This window comes from Sinocyclocheilus rhinocerous, unplaced genomic scaffold, assembly GCF_001515625.1.
Source record: "Sinocyclocheilus rhinocerous isolate Xijiao unplaced genomic scaffold, SAMN03320098_v1.1 scaffold386, whole genome shotgun sequence".
Taxonomy (NCBI): domain Eukaryota; kingdom Metazoa; phylum Chordata; class Actinopteri; order Cypriniformes; family Cyprinidae; genus Sinocyclocheilus; species Sinocyclocheilus rhinocerous.
In genome coordinates this window covers 20,659-36,710 of record NW_015647030.1, presented here as the reverse complement: position 1 = coordinate 36,710, position 16,052 = coordinate 20,659, and the positions used below count along the sequence as shown (strand labels likewise).

Sequence of the window (16,052 nt, the reverse complement as noted above, 5' to 3'; positions counted from 1 at the left end):
ATTATAAGTCTCCTCGTCCAGCCCCCTCTGGAACAAGCCGTGTCTCCCCAGCTCACCTCACGCCAGGAACCCCCACATACCTCGCCAACGGCTCCGACCACCTGCCCAAACCGAGGCATCCCCATGTTCTCCTAAGCTCCTCCCTAGTCCTCAGCCCAGGATCGCCGGCCGCTCGGAAGTCAAGATGGCCGGCCGATCATCACTCAGGCCCGCCGGTCGCTCCGAAGTCTCGCTCGCCGACCGCTCTGAAGTCAATACGACCGGCCGATCATCACTCAGGCCCGCCGGCCGCTGCGGGCTCAACGCTGATGGACATGGCGCTGCCCCAGGAGTTCACGGCCCCTATCCTCTCTCTAGAATGCGCTCGAGAAAGCTCTCCTTCGTCTCCTGAGTGTCCTTCGCCTCCGCTGGTCCCGTCCAGCCCTCCTTCATCTCTAGAGCGCCCCCCAAAGCCGGCTCCTCGAAAGCGCCCGCCAGAGCGCCCTCTCCTCGAAAGCGCCCTCCAGAGCCCGCTCCTCCAGAGCGCCCTCCAGTGCGCACTCAAGGATTCCCCCAGAATTCCTAGATTCCTAGGGGGGGCGGGTGGCATATACCCGTGGCCGAGCCAGCTAAGGCCACAGAGGATCCGCCATGGCCTCCTGTGTCCCCCGATCCGCTATGGCCTCCTGAGCTACCAGCTCCGCCATGGCTCCCGGAGCTCCCTGATCCGCCCCCCTCCCCGATGTTACTGTTACGGCGCTTCCGGGAGGGGAGCGATATCTGTCACGTGTATGTTTCTGTCTAGTTCCTGTTTGCCCCTATTTGGTTCATTTCCTGCTCATTTAGGTAATCATCTTTCATTAGTTCCCACCTGTGTTGTATTAATCATCTCGTTTGCACCTTAGTTTGCCTTCTTTATAAGCCCTCAGTTTCGGTGTCTTCTTTGTCCTGGATTAATGTTATTTTCAATGGTTATTGTGTGTTGATGTTCATTAAAGTATCCCTACGTTTACTCCTTCCTTGTGCGCTCTCTTACTACAACCACGACCCTGTGACACCGACAGCATCAGGTGTTTTATTAATGGTGAGTAGAATTATTTATTTCAATAAATGTAATGGTTTAGATATCATAATATTTAGGCTATTTATAAATCTGGTTGGTTTGTATTGGTGACGTAATATGTAAATGATATGCGTGCGGCCCATGAGACTTGCACTTGGACCATAGTGCAGCCCAGGGAAAAAAAGGTTGAGAACCACTGGTCTAATTATACTCTATAAATGTCACCTTAAAATAAAGTGTAATCACTATTCTAGATGCTAGAATAGGCAGAAAGAATAGAAAAAGGCAGAAAAATGAAACATTGGCCAATAATGACGGTGGAAAAACAAAATAAAACAGCATATTGGCTAATAACCAAAATAGGGGTGATATATTTTGCATCCCTAATAAAATCAATATATACGGTCTACAAGTCTATGGTATGTCTTGAAAAAGGGGGGTCGTCTTATAATCAGGGTCGTCTTATATTCGGGCCAATACGGTATATAGCCCTGTTTGTGATTGTACACTCACTCTGGAGTTTGTCCAGTAATCTACATCGTGATCCAGCGCCTTTTCCCTCCCATTCAGCCTTTGCCTTCAGATCCTCAGGATGACTACACATCAGATACCTTAAAACACACAGCCAATCAGAGTGAGCCATTGACAGCTGTCACAGCCAATCACAGAGTGATTACCATTTTCAAACAATAGTAGTAAATTGCAAATAGAAATGAAATAAAATTAAAAAAACTATCGAGTAAAATTAAATCTTTAGCAATAAAATATAAACCTGTCAGGACAGAGAAGTTGTTTATGATTATCAATAACGGTGAGTATGTTAATGAGCATGTATGCATTTGGTACCCGCTGAGCATGTGGATTCGATCCGTGTTGTATTTGAGCGGAGTCAACTCTCCTCTCAACACCTGCAGAGCTTCCAGAACTTTTCCGTCCTCCAAATACTCCAGATACTTCTGCTGTAATAGCAGAAACTTCATCCGCTAGAACCAAAGAGAGAAAGAAAAAAGATTCACTTACAGTAGCACTTCAGTGACTCAAATGTGTGGCTGAATAGTCCACTTTACATTCACACAACAGTCACCACTAAAAACATGGTTACAAGTAAAATGTCATAACATTAAATATGAGCCCCCTTTTAAGGACACAGACAGTGTGAAAGCAAAGACAATTGGGTTCTTTTTAAGTTGTTTCACTTAAATCAGCCAGTTTTTTCTTAAGAGGAAAGGCTCTGGTCTTCACTCAGAGAACTACAAACACTAATCTGGGCAGTAGTGGTTATAACTTAAGACTAGTTTTGACATAAAGGGGCACCAAGTTGAAACCTAAATATGACTAATTTTTTTCCTGTTGCATCATTGAAATTACTCTATGCATAAATTAAATATTTATGGAAGAATAATGGTTGAAATAAAACAGCAGATTGTGAATTGCATCAATAAGCTAATTTTCTTTTACATAGTTCTTTAGAAATATATGATGTTGACATTTACACTCATTTAAATTTTAAATACAGAGATTTTTATGTGAATAGATTACTCCTATTATGTGAATAAATGGCCCTTCAAAAAAAAAAAAACCCAATCTAAACAGCGTGTGCATCCTCCATGTGCATGTCAAATAAAATCAATATAAAATCCAAAAAAAAAAAAAAATGTTGTTATCAGTATTTATTTATTGACAATTTCAAATACAGTTTTTGAATGTTATTTACATATAAAAATAATTATGTTATTTCATGATAAATTATCATAAACTATTTTATTTTTTACAGCCAATTATGAGGCAAATTAAGCTCTGCTCACTAATTTGAAGGTTGCTATTGGATCATTAGGGGGGTAAATGTCATATTAATGTCAACTCGCCTTAAAGGAACAGTTCACTCAAAAATGAACATTTACTGAACCTTTTTACTGGTGAAAGTGTTATTATGGACTCAAATTTTGGCCAGAAATGATGGTTTACGGTTAAAACGTCTTGATGGATTTGTTTCTAACAAACATGCAGCTTTTCACTTCACAAGATGCTAATTGATGGACTGGAGTGGTGTGGATTGCTTGTGGATTATTGTGATGTTTTTATCAGCTGTTTGGACTCTCATTCTGACGACACCCATTCACTGCAGAGGATCCATTGGTGAACAAATGATGTAATGCTAAATTTCTCCAAATCTGTTCCCATGAAGAAACATTTTTAGCAAATTTTCATTTTTGGGTGAACACATGGTGTAACCAAATTAAACACAGAGATAGTCACAAACTAGCTAGTTAATAAGCCTCTAGTGTCAACTTTATGTGTCAATTTAAATAAGAACAATTTAAGTAACCGGCTGGTGCAACCCTAGCCAGAAATATTACTACAACACTTGTTCCAGATGAAGCTTTCAGTATTAAGAGTGCATGCAGGTGAGTCCGGTGCTCTTACCACAATACCGTTGGGTGAATGCATTAATGCTTTCAGCTCGTTGAGGTCGTTTTCAGCCTGTGTCCCACAAAGAAACAAAAGCGTCAGTTCAGCATTTTCATCCAGCATTTTGGGGGAGGGGGGTGGAATATCACTATCAACCATATAGGGTTTACTAAAACATTCAAGCTAAGTGACAAAATAAGTCATTTTAGCTTAAAACAAAAATACTTTAAATTAAATATAATGTGCCCCAAAAACACTTCAGTTATGCTTTAACTGTCTGAATGTATTTGTATTAGATTAGCAAAACACCAAAAGCGTTGTGTATTTTAAAGAAAGATCAAAAAGCAAAACAATACACATATTGTTTAAAACGATGATGAAAAATGAAAGTGAGGAATTATGATTCCTCAATGCGCTATCACTTTAAAATTCATCAGCATTTTCTGCACAAAATCCCTTTCTAAGAAAAAAGAAGCAGTATGTTTTTAAGTTTGCCTCTATAAATAGATGGAAAACTAGGAACCAATTAGGTGGAAAAATAGGATTCAGCTTTGCCACTGTTAGTTCAGGGAGGCAGAAGACAAGGAAAAGTAAAAGTAAACCCAAAACCCCATCGGAAACGGCTGCTTCAGCGGTCCAAACAGCTCCTCAAGACAGAAGCACTGTCGATTAAATGTGCAAACTATTTCTAGAGTTTGTCTTATCCCACCATGAGCTCTGAAAAGCATTTTCCTAAAGGTTGAGCATGATTGTTGTTTCTGCCTGACATCTTAGAAGAGCTTGGTTTTAATAGTCCAAACTCTCCGAAATTCAGGTGAGAGGTGGTCAAATAAACTTGCTTCTTCCTGTATAAAATATAAAATAACTGGATTGTTTTTATTTCCACCAATTTAAACTACACTGCAGTCCAAATATGAGTCCACTTTTCAAATGGCCCCAGACTCTTTTCTTTCAATTTAGTTATGAAGTGAACAGGAAAAGGAAAGACCTGCAATCATGTTCTGAAAAATCACACTTGTGGTTAGAGAATGTGGTTAGAACTGCTGCATTAAAGGATCTACATTTTTAAGATATAGTCTTGGCAAAGCTTTTCCAGAGACAAGAATAAAACTCTATGCATGCAAAACCAGAAGGAATTAAGTTTTTTTATAACGACCTTTCACCGTCCCCTCATATCTATACACATCTACATGACCTTTGACCTACAGTTCACCCATCACTCAGCATGATCAGACCTTAGTAAACATGACACAGCATTCACAACTCATTTAGAACCCTATGCTTTCCACAACGGTATTATTAAAACAGTATTTTTAAGGAATATCACAATTTCTCTGATGTTTTAATTTAAACCGTAAACCTCTGTTGGGCACCACTTTGTTTGCCAAAAAATGAAAGGAATTGTTCAAATTTAATTTGATTTTATTTCAAAGGATGAATTAGCCTAAATTGTAAAAGTTTTATATTCATTTGATTACCACCATATTTGATACAATTTGTATTTTATTATACAAAAAATTTAAATAAATAAAAATTTAAATGCAGAACTTATGGGAAAATAAAACATTTTATATGGAACTATTAGTGTTAAAATATAATAAATTATTGAATTGATAATGTTTTATTAATTCAATTGATTAGGCATCCTTTTTGATAATTAAAATGTATTTAAACCATTAAAATGAAATTTGAAAAATTAAAATGTTAAACAGAATTTGGGGGGAAAAACTAAATGAAATTTGGGGGATAATATGGATTTCATAGTGCCCTGTTTATTGTACTTCAATAATGTGAATATTTCCAAGTGTAGTAAGATATTTAATGAGGAAAAAGTAGCCACTTTATCCACTAGGAAGTGACTGGATTGGTGAAAAATGGTTGTTTGTTTATTATTATTATTATTATTTTATTTAGCGCCATGACAACTACCACAAGTAAAAAATAGACAAAGTAAATAAGTAAAACATAAATAAAAAAATGTTTGGTAAAAATGATCTTTGATTAAAAAATATCTAAAATTAAATCCGGCCTCACTTCGTCAAACCTGCCAATAAGATCCAAAAAAATTAAAACACTTTTCATAAGAATAGGAAAGTTTGGTTGAAATATCAGCCCCCCAAAAAAAGACTCAATTTTCTTTAGTATGTGCTGATACATCATGCAAAACAAAACCAAGGAACGTAATTAAGAAAGTACTGGGCATGAAATTGTGTCAACTTTGACCAAACCAGGATAAAAGTGACCGTCTCTCCAGATAGCCTAAGACATAAACCATCAAAATCACGACATTACATACGAAGTGTGGCATAAGCTCACCTTGTCCCATTCGCCTTCCATGACGTGGTTCCGGAATTTAGTGGCTGACGGATGCTCCAGTCTACAGCCAGATTCCTGCATCAACAAATCCACCGTCTGACTGGAAAGAGACAATGCATTACAGTGCATTCAACACTTATTTATCTGACCTTTAGCGAAAACAGTAACTGAAGCTTGATTATTTCTATTTGCCATCTTTGAGTAAAACAACAACAAGCAGCTCAAGAACTTGCTTGTAAAGCTTGCATCCCATCTGACATACAAAGAAAGTTAAAAGGCCAACTATCAACCATTGAGTTCCTAGCATATGTATTAACTGTTTCATAAAAGAAATAACACACTCAGGCCTTGCTATATTATGAAAATAATCACAAGATGAAGGGGTTCTGGGGGATTTTGTATGTACCTGCATCACTCGGCCACATCCAAGCTGATATCAGTACTCTTATGTGTGTCATATTCCTTTATTATGGCATGTAGTGGCCCTATATTCACAATTTCACATTTATGAACATATATTTTTAGCTGAACAAAGACAGAATAACACAGACAAGCTCAAACATGCAGATAAAAATGATGGCAGTGATTGGGATGCTACAGGCAGGTGAAGGCTTCTAGAACAGAGTGAAAGTGTTTTGAATGCAGGGTCTGACAGAATGACGTCATGCTATGATTACAAAAGAGACAGTGTGTGTGTGTGTGTGTGTGAGGGGGAGGGGATGGATGTTTTCAGTTTTCTTGATGCTTTTGGTACATCTTGTAGTCTAGATCTGCAGTTGTGTGTTGTTCAAGCACGCGTATATGGATTGTGATCGTTCTGGATTCATGTTTTGTGGTTTGAATCTGAATAGCAGCTGATGGCTTTAGCAGATCTTCACTAAAATTAGATTCAAGCTTCTTTCTAATGTAAACCAGCTGCTGCTACACACACATTCCACAGCCGCCATTAAAAGACAACCACACACAAAATGTCATAATGATTTGATAATGCGTAAACACACATATGTAATAAACCAGCGAAGGGATGTTGACTTCTAATGAATTCATCTGTACGTTACTTTTGACACTTATTAAAGCTAAAATATGTTCTGGGCCCAGCAAATACTTGACACATACGTACAGCTGTCATCTGTGATCGCATCTCTTTTTGTGTGCATCTCTGTCTGATATTCTAGATTAAATTATGGATATTTGTATCTAATTTTTACGGAGAATAAAAGTTTTGACTGTCACTGAACGCGATTTTTAAATCTCGACGTCGCGAGCTCGCTTCGTTGATCACATAACGGCTGCAAAATCTGCGATCTGTCGAACTAGAACCGACTCGGTCCGGTTGAGTACCGCGACACTTACTTCAGCCCTAAGCTGTGGAGATGCTGTCCGATGAGGCGGATCACGTCCTCCTCCGCCTGAGACAGACGCTTCTTCTTCTTCAGGGAACCCGAACCAGTCCCGGAGGCCCCCGAAGCAGAGTCTGCGTTGCTCTGGAGGCCGTTGGCATCTCCGTTCTGCGCGCTGGCCGGGTGGTTCTGCTCCTGTCCGGTCCCGTTCGACTGCATGTTGGTGCCGGTTCGGCTCAGGTGGGTCGCTGACGGAAGGCCCGCTGAAGCCCCGGGCTCTCCTACTCCCTCCGCCGCCGAGGATCGGTGCTTCTTCCGCGGGGGCGGCGACGCTCCGCCGGTGTCCGAGTCGGAGGAGGAGGAAGCGGAGGCCAGAGTTTCCTCACCGAGAGCGGCCGTGGTTAGAAGCCGGTGAAGCCCGGGGGAGGGGAAAGAGGCGTTGGGCTCCCGCGGTCCAGAGCACGTTCCGTGCGAGGCTCGTTCGTTCGTTCGTGTTGTTGTTGTTTCTCTCCAAACAGCTGCAGATCTAATGGCGTCCAGGCGCGCTGACGTCACAGGACATTCCCCTGCTGCCTCACTTCCGGACGGCGCTCCCGCCAAAAGGGGGCGCACGCAGAAACTTACCACAGACTAATAATTCATCAATAATATTTATAGTGACTTTATATTTATAGTGACTTTAACAGATTATCAGAGCACTGGATATATTAAAAATCTATAAACTTGTTTACGGTTGACAATAGCCCTTACAACACTTTCCTTATTACTGTTAAGGTAATTATTACTATCTTCCTTATTATGATAATCTATCTATCTATCTATCTATCATCTTAAAATATTTCTTCAGACTATCAAATATCCAGTCTACATAATGCTAAAACCTTTTGTCAACAAGTTTTCAAATTACACAAGATTTCTAACCTTCAAATGTCAAGTGTTTCTACATTTTTCACTAGACTTTCACTAGATTACATTAATCACTAGACTTGTTTAATAGACTACTGGTTACTAGACTTTTGTTGATTATTAAAAATTCAACAAGAAGCTACTAAAATCTGTCTGTTTAATGTACCTTTTTAGGTTTTTATTGGCTTTTTAATGTGCCCTTTTAGTCATTAAATCATTTTTCTCATTCTGTCAAACAATAAAACACTGAGAACAGCATAAAGAGCTGCTAAATCCACAATCTACAAAAATCCACACATTCTGAGAGACATATCTGATCTATAACCAAGAGTTTCAAAGAGTAGCCTATACATGAAACAAACTGAATGTCATGAGTGAAATGTGAGTTTATAAAAAAGCATTAAATATCAGTCAGCTGAAGATGGTGATTATTAAAAATGCCACTGAGTAAAAAAAAAACAACAACAACAAAAAAACATTCGGACTATATGTCAATTAGAATATTGTCTCAGTGTGATGTTCTCGGGTAAAGCTTTATGAAAAATAAAAATATAGAATACAAACTGTCTTCTGTTGATGCTGCCATAATAGAATATACAATTATGAATGATATACAACATTTTTCATGCTGTTTAAAAAAGATGTGTGTGTCTTTGATCTGACAGAATTTGAGTAGTGTTTTTAGCTCCTGATTGTGTTTGTTTGTGTCCACTAATTATAATAATATTTTCATCATGGTCTACTTTATACTTTTTATGGGCTTGATATAGCCAACAATAACATTTTCAATGATTACAAATGTAAATTCATAGTTTACTGTAACCTCATCCATGGATGCATACATTCTATCAGCATTTTTATAAACGGAAAGTGTATAAAGCATGCAGTAGACCAGATGGTGTATGTTCGATCTGTATCAATGATGGAACATGTGTTTTTAAAATAAAACAAACAATAGAAAATGTTCAGTTAATACAACCTTTGGCTGTTGTTTGTAATGTGTAATTTTTCAGAGTTGTTGTCTATTGGGTAGTGCATGTGCTGCAGACTTGTTGAGCTGTAGTGCTCATTGGGGAGTCTCCCCTTTGTCCCTTTTCCATTGTTTCTATTAATAAAAAGTGGAAAAGGCCCAAAATAACATAAAATAAAATGTCAATGTCCTTCTCATCCTCAGTCTTCTCAGGATTTGTCTGGTATTTGATGTGGGAGAGAGACCGCGGTCGTCTTTGTGACAGGTTTGTCTTTGCCCTTCATAAAGAAAGTGAGCAGTTCTCCTTTCCCTTTTACATAGATGGGTCCTCTTCTGACGAAACGGAAACCGTACTCCTTCAGGATGTTATAGCAGTCCTCCACCACCTGGGGAGCACCAGCACCAGAAAAACACAGACGTCTGTATCAGTGCAATTAAGATATTTTTGCATCATTACATGGTCTCATAAGTATTAGAGCATTAGGACAGAGATGTTTTGATAGCATCTCAAATTACATTTCTGTTGCAAAAATTGCATTAGAGGTTTGAAGTTCAATTCAAAATTGATTAAAAGATTCATGGGCATCATGATTCAAAAATGTTCAAGGAGGTCTTCAGGTTTTATTTGATTTGATTTGATTTATTCTATTTATGTAAATTATGTAATGTATTTATTAAACATAATACATTAATTATGTAATTAATTAATTTGTTTAATACAAATACAAAATGTATATTAATAACAATTATATATTTATATAGTATATAATAAAATATAATTATTATAGAAGATATATAATTATATATATTCTATAATATAATTATTTTAGAAGTATATGTCATTTTATATATTTAAAATATACATCCATCTACTCTCCAAACCACTTATTCTCTATAATTTCATGGTTAATTAAAATATACATTTATATATTTTCTATAATATTGTATAAATATTGAATTTAAAAAGGAAAATAGTTTTTTACTATATATTTTTATATTGGCTCGGCATATAAATAATGATGATTAAATAATCATTAAATATCATCTTTCCTTTGTTTTAGAGAAAAACAGTGTGGAAAATATTTGTCAAAAAGCTTAATATTTAAAACTTAAAATATTGAATGGATGAAAAATATGAAACATATTGAGATAATACTGGGAAGTTATGTTTTTTAAATACATAAATACAGCTTATATCACCTGAATGTTACCCATAACCCCAGTGGACTCCATACGACTGGCCACATTTACAGTGTTTCCCCAAATATCGAAATGAGGTTTGCGAGCGCCAATCACTCCAGCTAACACCCCCCCCTTATTCAGACCTGACAATAAAACACACACAAACAACATGGTCAAAAAACCATAAATATAACATACTCAACTATATTGATATATAAGCAGAAGTAACATAGGTCTGTAGCACAGTCAGATGTTTGCTGACCTATGCGCAGCATGAAGTTATTGAACGACTGTTTGTTTAGGTTTCCAAGTGTGACTTTCATAGCCAGTGCAAAGTCTGCCAAATCAGCGAAGTGTTGCCAGCGCTCCAGGATGGACTGATCCTCTATCTGTATCACAAACACAAAATCAGTAACACAGACTACATCAGTGTAAGTATTACGTGTTAGCATGTGTTGTGCAGCTGACCTTGCGGTCAGCGTATCCGTTAGTGTTGCTCTCCGGCGTCACGCCTGATGCAGCCATGTATGTGCTGCCGATGGTCTTGATCTTCGTAATGTGGCGAAACTCTGTGCGATCCAGAAGCTACTCCGGATGAAAAAACACATCATATGATTTTAAAGAGAACTTCTGCTGAACAAATGATGACGTATACAAGAAATAAAGGACAAGGAGACACTCACACTGTCAAAGTCAGAGATTATCTCATTCAGGATTCGGAGGCATTCTATCCCTCCATTGTTTATACCCTCCTCCGTGTAAAAGTCAGAGAAGTTGGGAATAGAGGCGAACATCACGCCGATCTCATCATACGACTGACTGTAAAGTTCCTGCAGTAAACAAATAAACATCAATATGCACATTTATTAAGGACCAAACTAATTTAAAGATTACTCTGACAGGAATAGACAGGAATTGTTTCCACCACGGGATTAAAAAAAAAGGTAATTGCAACTCTTAATTCTGATTTTTTTTTTTTTTACTTGCAATTCCAAAAAGCATCTGAACTATATACGGAGCCCTGCACATGACATGCAAGAAAAAATAAATAAATCGTGAGCACGATTTACTAATTCGTTCCCTCGGTTTGCTAATTCGTTCCCTCGATTTGCTAAATCGTGCGCACAATTTACTAATTCGTTCTCTCGATTTATAAATCGTGTGCACGGTTTAGCAAATCGCGGGAACTAATTAGTAAATCGTGCGCACAATTTATAAATCGAGGGAACGAAATTGTAAATCGTGCACACAATTTAGCCTACTATTTTTTTCCTGCATGCCATGTGCGGGGCTCCGTAACTGTAAGATATAAAATCGAGAAGATTGCGAGAAAATAGTCAGAATTGTCAGATAAAAAGTTGCAATGACCTTACTTATTTATTATTCCGTGGTATCAGAATAGCAAGAAACAAAAAAAGCCAAAATTGCAAGTTGCAAACACAGAATTCTGAGAAAAAAAGTCAAAATTGTGAGATGTAAACGCAGAATTCTGAGAAAAAAAGTCACAATTAAGAGATGTAAACATAATTCTGAGAAAAAAAGTCAAAATTACAAGAATTCTGAGTAAAAAAAAAGTCAAAATTGTGAGATGCAAACGCAGAATCTGAGAAAAAAAGTCAAAATTGCAAGATGCAAACTTTAAATTCTGACAAAAAAGTAACAATGAGATGTAAACTTAGAATTCTGAATAAAAAGGTCAAAACTGTGAGATGTAAACTTTGAATTAAGAGAAAAATGTAAAAATGCAAGATGTACACTTAGAATTCTGAGGGGAAAAGTCAGAAGCATGAGATATAAGAAAAGCTATAAACTGATATAAACGTGCAATTGAAAAAAAAAATCAGAATTACGATATGTAAGCTTAGAATTTAGAGGGAAAAAGTCAAAACTGCGAGTTATAAATTTTGAATTCTGAGAAAATTTACGAGATGTAAGCTCAAAATTCCAAGAAAAAAAGTCGGAATTGTGAGACGCAAACTCAGAATTCTGAGAAAAAAGTCAGAATTACAAGATGTAAACTTTGAATTATGAGAAAAAAGTCCAAATGAAAGAGGTAAGTTCAGAATTCTGAAGAAAAAAAGTCAAAATTGAAAAATGAAAATTGAAAAAAAGCAGAATTGCAAGATATATAAGAAAAGCTATAATTATAAATAGATATAAACTCACAATCCTGAAGATAAAATTGTTACTCCATGGCAGAAACAAGCTTCCATACTGTACATACCTCATCTCGCATCTTGGAGCCCAGGAAGTGTTTGGCCACGTGTTCAGGAAGCATGTTAGTGACCAGCGCCTCGTTGTACGTTCTCATTTCATACACTTTCTCCTTCTGATCGTGAACCTCAATCTTCCACAGAAACAGTTTACGCGACTGTCTTTCCACCTGAGAGAGAAGAACAAAATTAGAATTAACATGCTAATATTTGCCCAAAACAGAGTAGAGGACATAAATGTGAGTTTTTAAGCTATTGTTGGACATACGTGACGTGCAAAGTAGTAGAAACTCATCATCATGATGATAATCATCACAGTCAGCAGATATCTGGTGGGAACCACTGAATAACTGAAGAGTCACAGAAAATAATGGAAAATAATTACAGGTGTCAGACAATTTTTGTGAGCGGTCTGAAGCACAACTTTCAGTTTAACTGGGTAAAAAATACTCTGTTCTGTATTTAAATTAAGTCAATGTTACAAAAACTGTTTTCAACACTGATAATAATAAGAAATGTTTCTTGAGCAGCAAATCAGCATATTAGAATGATTTCTGAAGGATCATGTGACACTGAAGACTGGAGTAAATTCAGCTTTGCATCACTGGAATACATGACATTTTAAAATATATTCAAATAGAAAAGAGTTATTTTAAATTTTTATAATATTTTACATCATTCCTGATTTTACTCTATTTTTGATCGCTTTTTATACATATCGTCCAAGTACGTCTGAACGCGAACTGAAGCTTGTCTCACCTGTAGTCCAGGTAGCGAATGAAATCGTAGATGTCGTAAATGTACATCCAGCTGTGGATGTTTACGGCACCTGTTGCTATGGTAACCAACAGCATAAGCGCCAGCTTGACCACATGGCTGAGCTGTACGAGCATGACGGTTGCCACGAGCGACAGCACTGATATGTATCCGTAGTGTTTGGGGTTCTCAGCGCATCCGCCGTCACCCAGAGACTCGAGCGTCACGCCGGACGAGGAGTTCAGCAGCACGAGAGGGGGCCGAATACAGCTCAGCTGAAGAAATAGACGAGAAAAAGGTTTTAATCTTTAAAAGTCTGAATTTACAAAATGATACTTGGAAAATGCAATATAACAGCATTAGAAGTCAGGCTGCAACAGAATGATTTACATGGTCAGTAATAATAACTGAAATGTAATGAATCAGTAATGAAATGCGTGCTGTCTCACCATATCGGCCACCTCAGCCATGGTCAGAACAAATATGGCAGCCATGGCCCATGTGTTACGAGCCCAGCGTGTGCGGTCGATCCACTGTGAGAAAGACACCAGCCTCTGGGGGAAGACCTGATACACACACATCACGATGTTACACAGACGGTCTTGCTCTCTCACACAGCGTTGCTATTGTTAACAAAAACTAAAATGATTCAATGTAGTTTTTGTTCATTGAAAGTTGAAATAAAATAAAATAAAATATAAATATTAGATAAAAAACTTAAAAACTTAAAATTAAATTAAAGTACTAAAATGACTAAAACTAATATAAACTGGAATGAAAATAAATTCAAGCTAGCTAAATAGCAATATAAAAAAAATGAAAATGACATAGCAAAATTACTAAAACTTAAATGAAAATTAAAATGAAAAGTGAAAATATAAAAACAAAAGCTAATTCAAAATATTAATAAATACTTTAATTGTATATAAATAAAATAACATAAAATACTAAATATATAAGATATACTATGAAATATACTAAGTAATGAATAGAATATATCAAAATAAATAAAATATTAAAACAACATTGCTCTCTAATATCAATATGAGATTTAACTCCAAAATAAAAATAAAAATAATTTACATTTAATATAAATAATTTATATTTAATATAATAATATATGTTTAAATGAAGTCTATTTTTAGAATATTAATTAACAAATCACATTACTGTAATGTGAAGATATAATCTTTAAAAAAAATTAAATAATTTTGGAAATGTAAAAATTATTGAAATTGTAAAGTTGTATAAATCTTGTTATTATTGATTGTACAGCCTTTAATTTATGATATATTCTTACAGTAGTACAGTAAAATTACAGTGAAAAATCGAATTCAAATCTAATGAGAATCATCACTTATAACAATAATAATTATTGTCAATGATGGGGAGGATCACAATGCTAAAATGTTTAAAAATAGGCTTTATTTTCATTAAGAAAAATATCAATTCTTTTTTCTTTCTTTTTTGGGGGGATTTTGAAGTGAATTATGACTCAGAGATGTTGTCATGAGATCCACTCAATAATCTACTGCTGTGATGTTGGACTCACTCGAGGAAAGATAGCTGCTAGTGAACACAGAGTCAGAATCAGCAGTAACAGCTCACCAACAGCTAGAGTCACATAATTCACAATCAGCCTGTCAGAAATCAAGCATACATATGACAACATTACACAAGAGAAGTGTCAATATCAATAAAATATTATACGAATAATCCATTTATTATGTTGTAGTATTAGTGATTAATTATTTATGATCTTCACTCACTGTGGGTCGATGAGAATTTCCATGACTGAGGTGAAGATCAGAACGACACAACAACAGCTGAACGCAACACCCGTCCGTCTCTCCTTCTCTGCTGAGTAACGAGACTCCAGATCAGAGTCCTCAAACCTCAGAGACAGAACCGACGTCTTCCTCTCCTCCAGACTGAGAGAGAGACGGTGATGTGAGACAGGGGCAAAAAGAAACCACTGGGATTGAAGTAAGAATAAATGGTGATTACGTCTCTTTTGTCTCTCTCTCCAGCAGAGTTTTATTCAGCAGTTGGTTCAGATGCTCGTCCTCCATCCCTTTATCGGTCATATTGGCCAACTGCAGCTGCTGAGAAACCTTACACAGGTCAAAGGTCCAGTCTGACAGACAGACAGATAGACAGATAGATAGATAGATAGATAGATAGATAGATAGATAGATAGATAGACAGACAGACAGACAGACAGACAGACAGACAGACAGACAGACAGACAGACAGACAGACAGACAGACAGACAGATTGATAGACAGACAGACAGACAGACACAGACAGATATATAGATAGACAGACAAATATATAGATAGACAGACAGACAGACAGACAGATAGATGATAGATAGATAGACAGATAGATAGATAGATAGATAGATAGACAGACAGACAGACAGACAGACAGATAGATAGATAGATAGATAGACAGACAGACAGACAGATAGATAGATAGACAGACAGATAGACAGAATGACAGACAGATAGATGATTTCACAGACAGACAGATAGATAGACAGACAGACAGACAGACAGACAGACAGATAGATAGATAGATAGACAGACAGACAGACAGATACATAGATAGACAGACAGAGAGACAGATAGATAGATAGACAGACAGACAGACAGGCAGATAGATAGACAGACAGACAGACAGATAGACAGACAGACAGACAGACAGACAGACAGACAGACAGACAGACAGACAGACAGACAGACAGACAGACAGACAGACAGACAGACAGACAGACAGACAGACAGACAGACAGACAGACAGACAGACAGACAGACAGACAGACAGACAGACAGACAGACAGACAGACAGATAGATAGATAGATAGACAGAATGACAGATAGATAGATAGATAGATAGATAGATAGATAGATAGA

General features: G+C 36.9%; 2 protein-coding genes across 2 annotated transcripts in view; both read right to left on the bottom strand.

Moving 5' to 3' along the window:
• LOC107708322 (WD repeat-containing protein 26) overlaps positions 1 to 7,696 on the bottom strand; it is a 19,211-nt gene extending 11,515 nt beyond the window's left edge. The window contains exons 1-5 of the mRNA XM_016512511.1: positions 7,121 to 7,696; positions 5,768 to 5,867; positions 3,467 to 3,523; positions 1,889 to 2,025; positions 1,556 to 1,653 (exon numbers count right to left, since the gene is read on the bottom strand). Of these exons, the coding sequence (XP_016367997.1) occupies positions 1,556 to 1,653; positions 1,889 to 2,025; positions 3,467 to 3,523; positions 5,768 to 5,867; positions 7,121 to 7,326 (598 nt within the window). The 5' untranslated portion in view covers positions 7,327 to 7,696. The remainder of the gene's footprint in view (positions 1 to 1,555; positions 1,654 to 1,888; positions 2,026 to 3,466; positions 3,524 to 5,767; positions 5,868 to 7,120) is intronic.
• A 1,343-nt stretch (positions 7,697 to 9,039) lies between these two features.
• LOC107708319 (adenylate cyclase type 3-like) overlaps positions 9,040 to 16,052 on the bottom strand; it is a 27,371-nt gene continuing 20,358 nt past the window's right edge. The window contains exons 10-21 of the mRNA XM_016512508.1: positions 15,142 to 15,239; positions 14,904 to 15,065; positions 14,687 to 14,774; positions 13,584 to 13,700; positions 13,138 to 13,409; positions 12,647 to 12,728; positions 12,390 to 12,548; positions 10,849 to 10,995; positions 10,634 to 10,750; positions 10,428 to 10,554; positions 10,184 to 10,308; positions 9,040 to 9,369 (exon numbers count right to left, since the gene is read on the bottom strand). Coding sequence (XP_016367994.1) covers positions 9,193 to 9,369; positions 10,184 to 10,308; positions 10,428 to 10,554; positions 10,634 to 10,750; positions 10,849 to 10,995; positions 12,390 to 12,548; positions 12,647 to 12,728; positions 13,138 to 13,409; positions 13,584 to 13,700; positions 14,687 to 14,774; positions 14,904 to 15,065; positions 15,142 to 15,239 — 1,671 coding nt within the window. The 3' untranslated portion in view covers positions 9,040 to 9,192. The remainder of the gene's footprint in view (positions 9,370 to 10,183; positions 10,309 to 10,427; positions 10,555 to 10,633; positions 10,751 to 10,848; positions 10,996 to 12,389; positions 12,549 to 12,646; positions 12,729 to 13,137; positions 13,410 to 13,583; positions 13,701 to 14,686; positions 14,775 to 14,903; positions 15,066 to 15,141; positions 15,240 to 16,052) is intronic.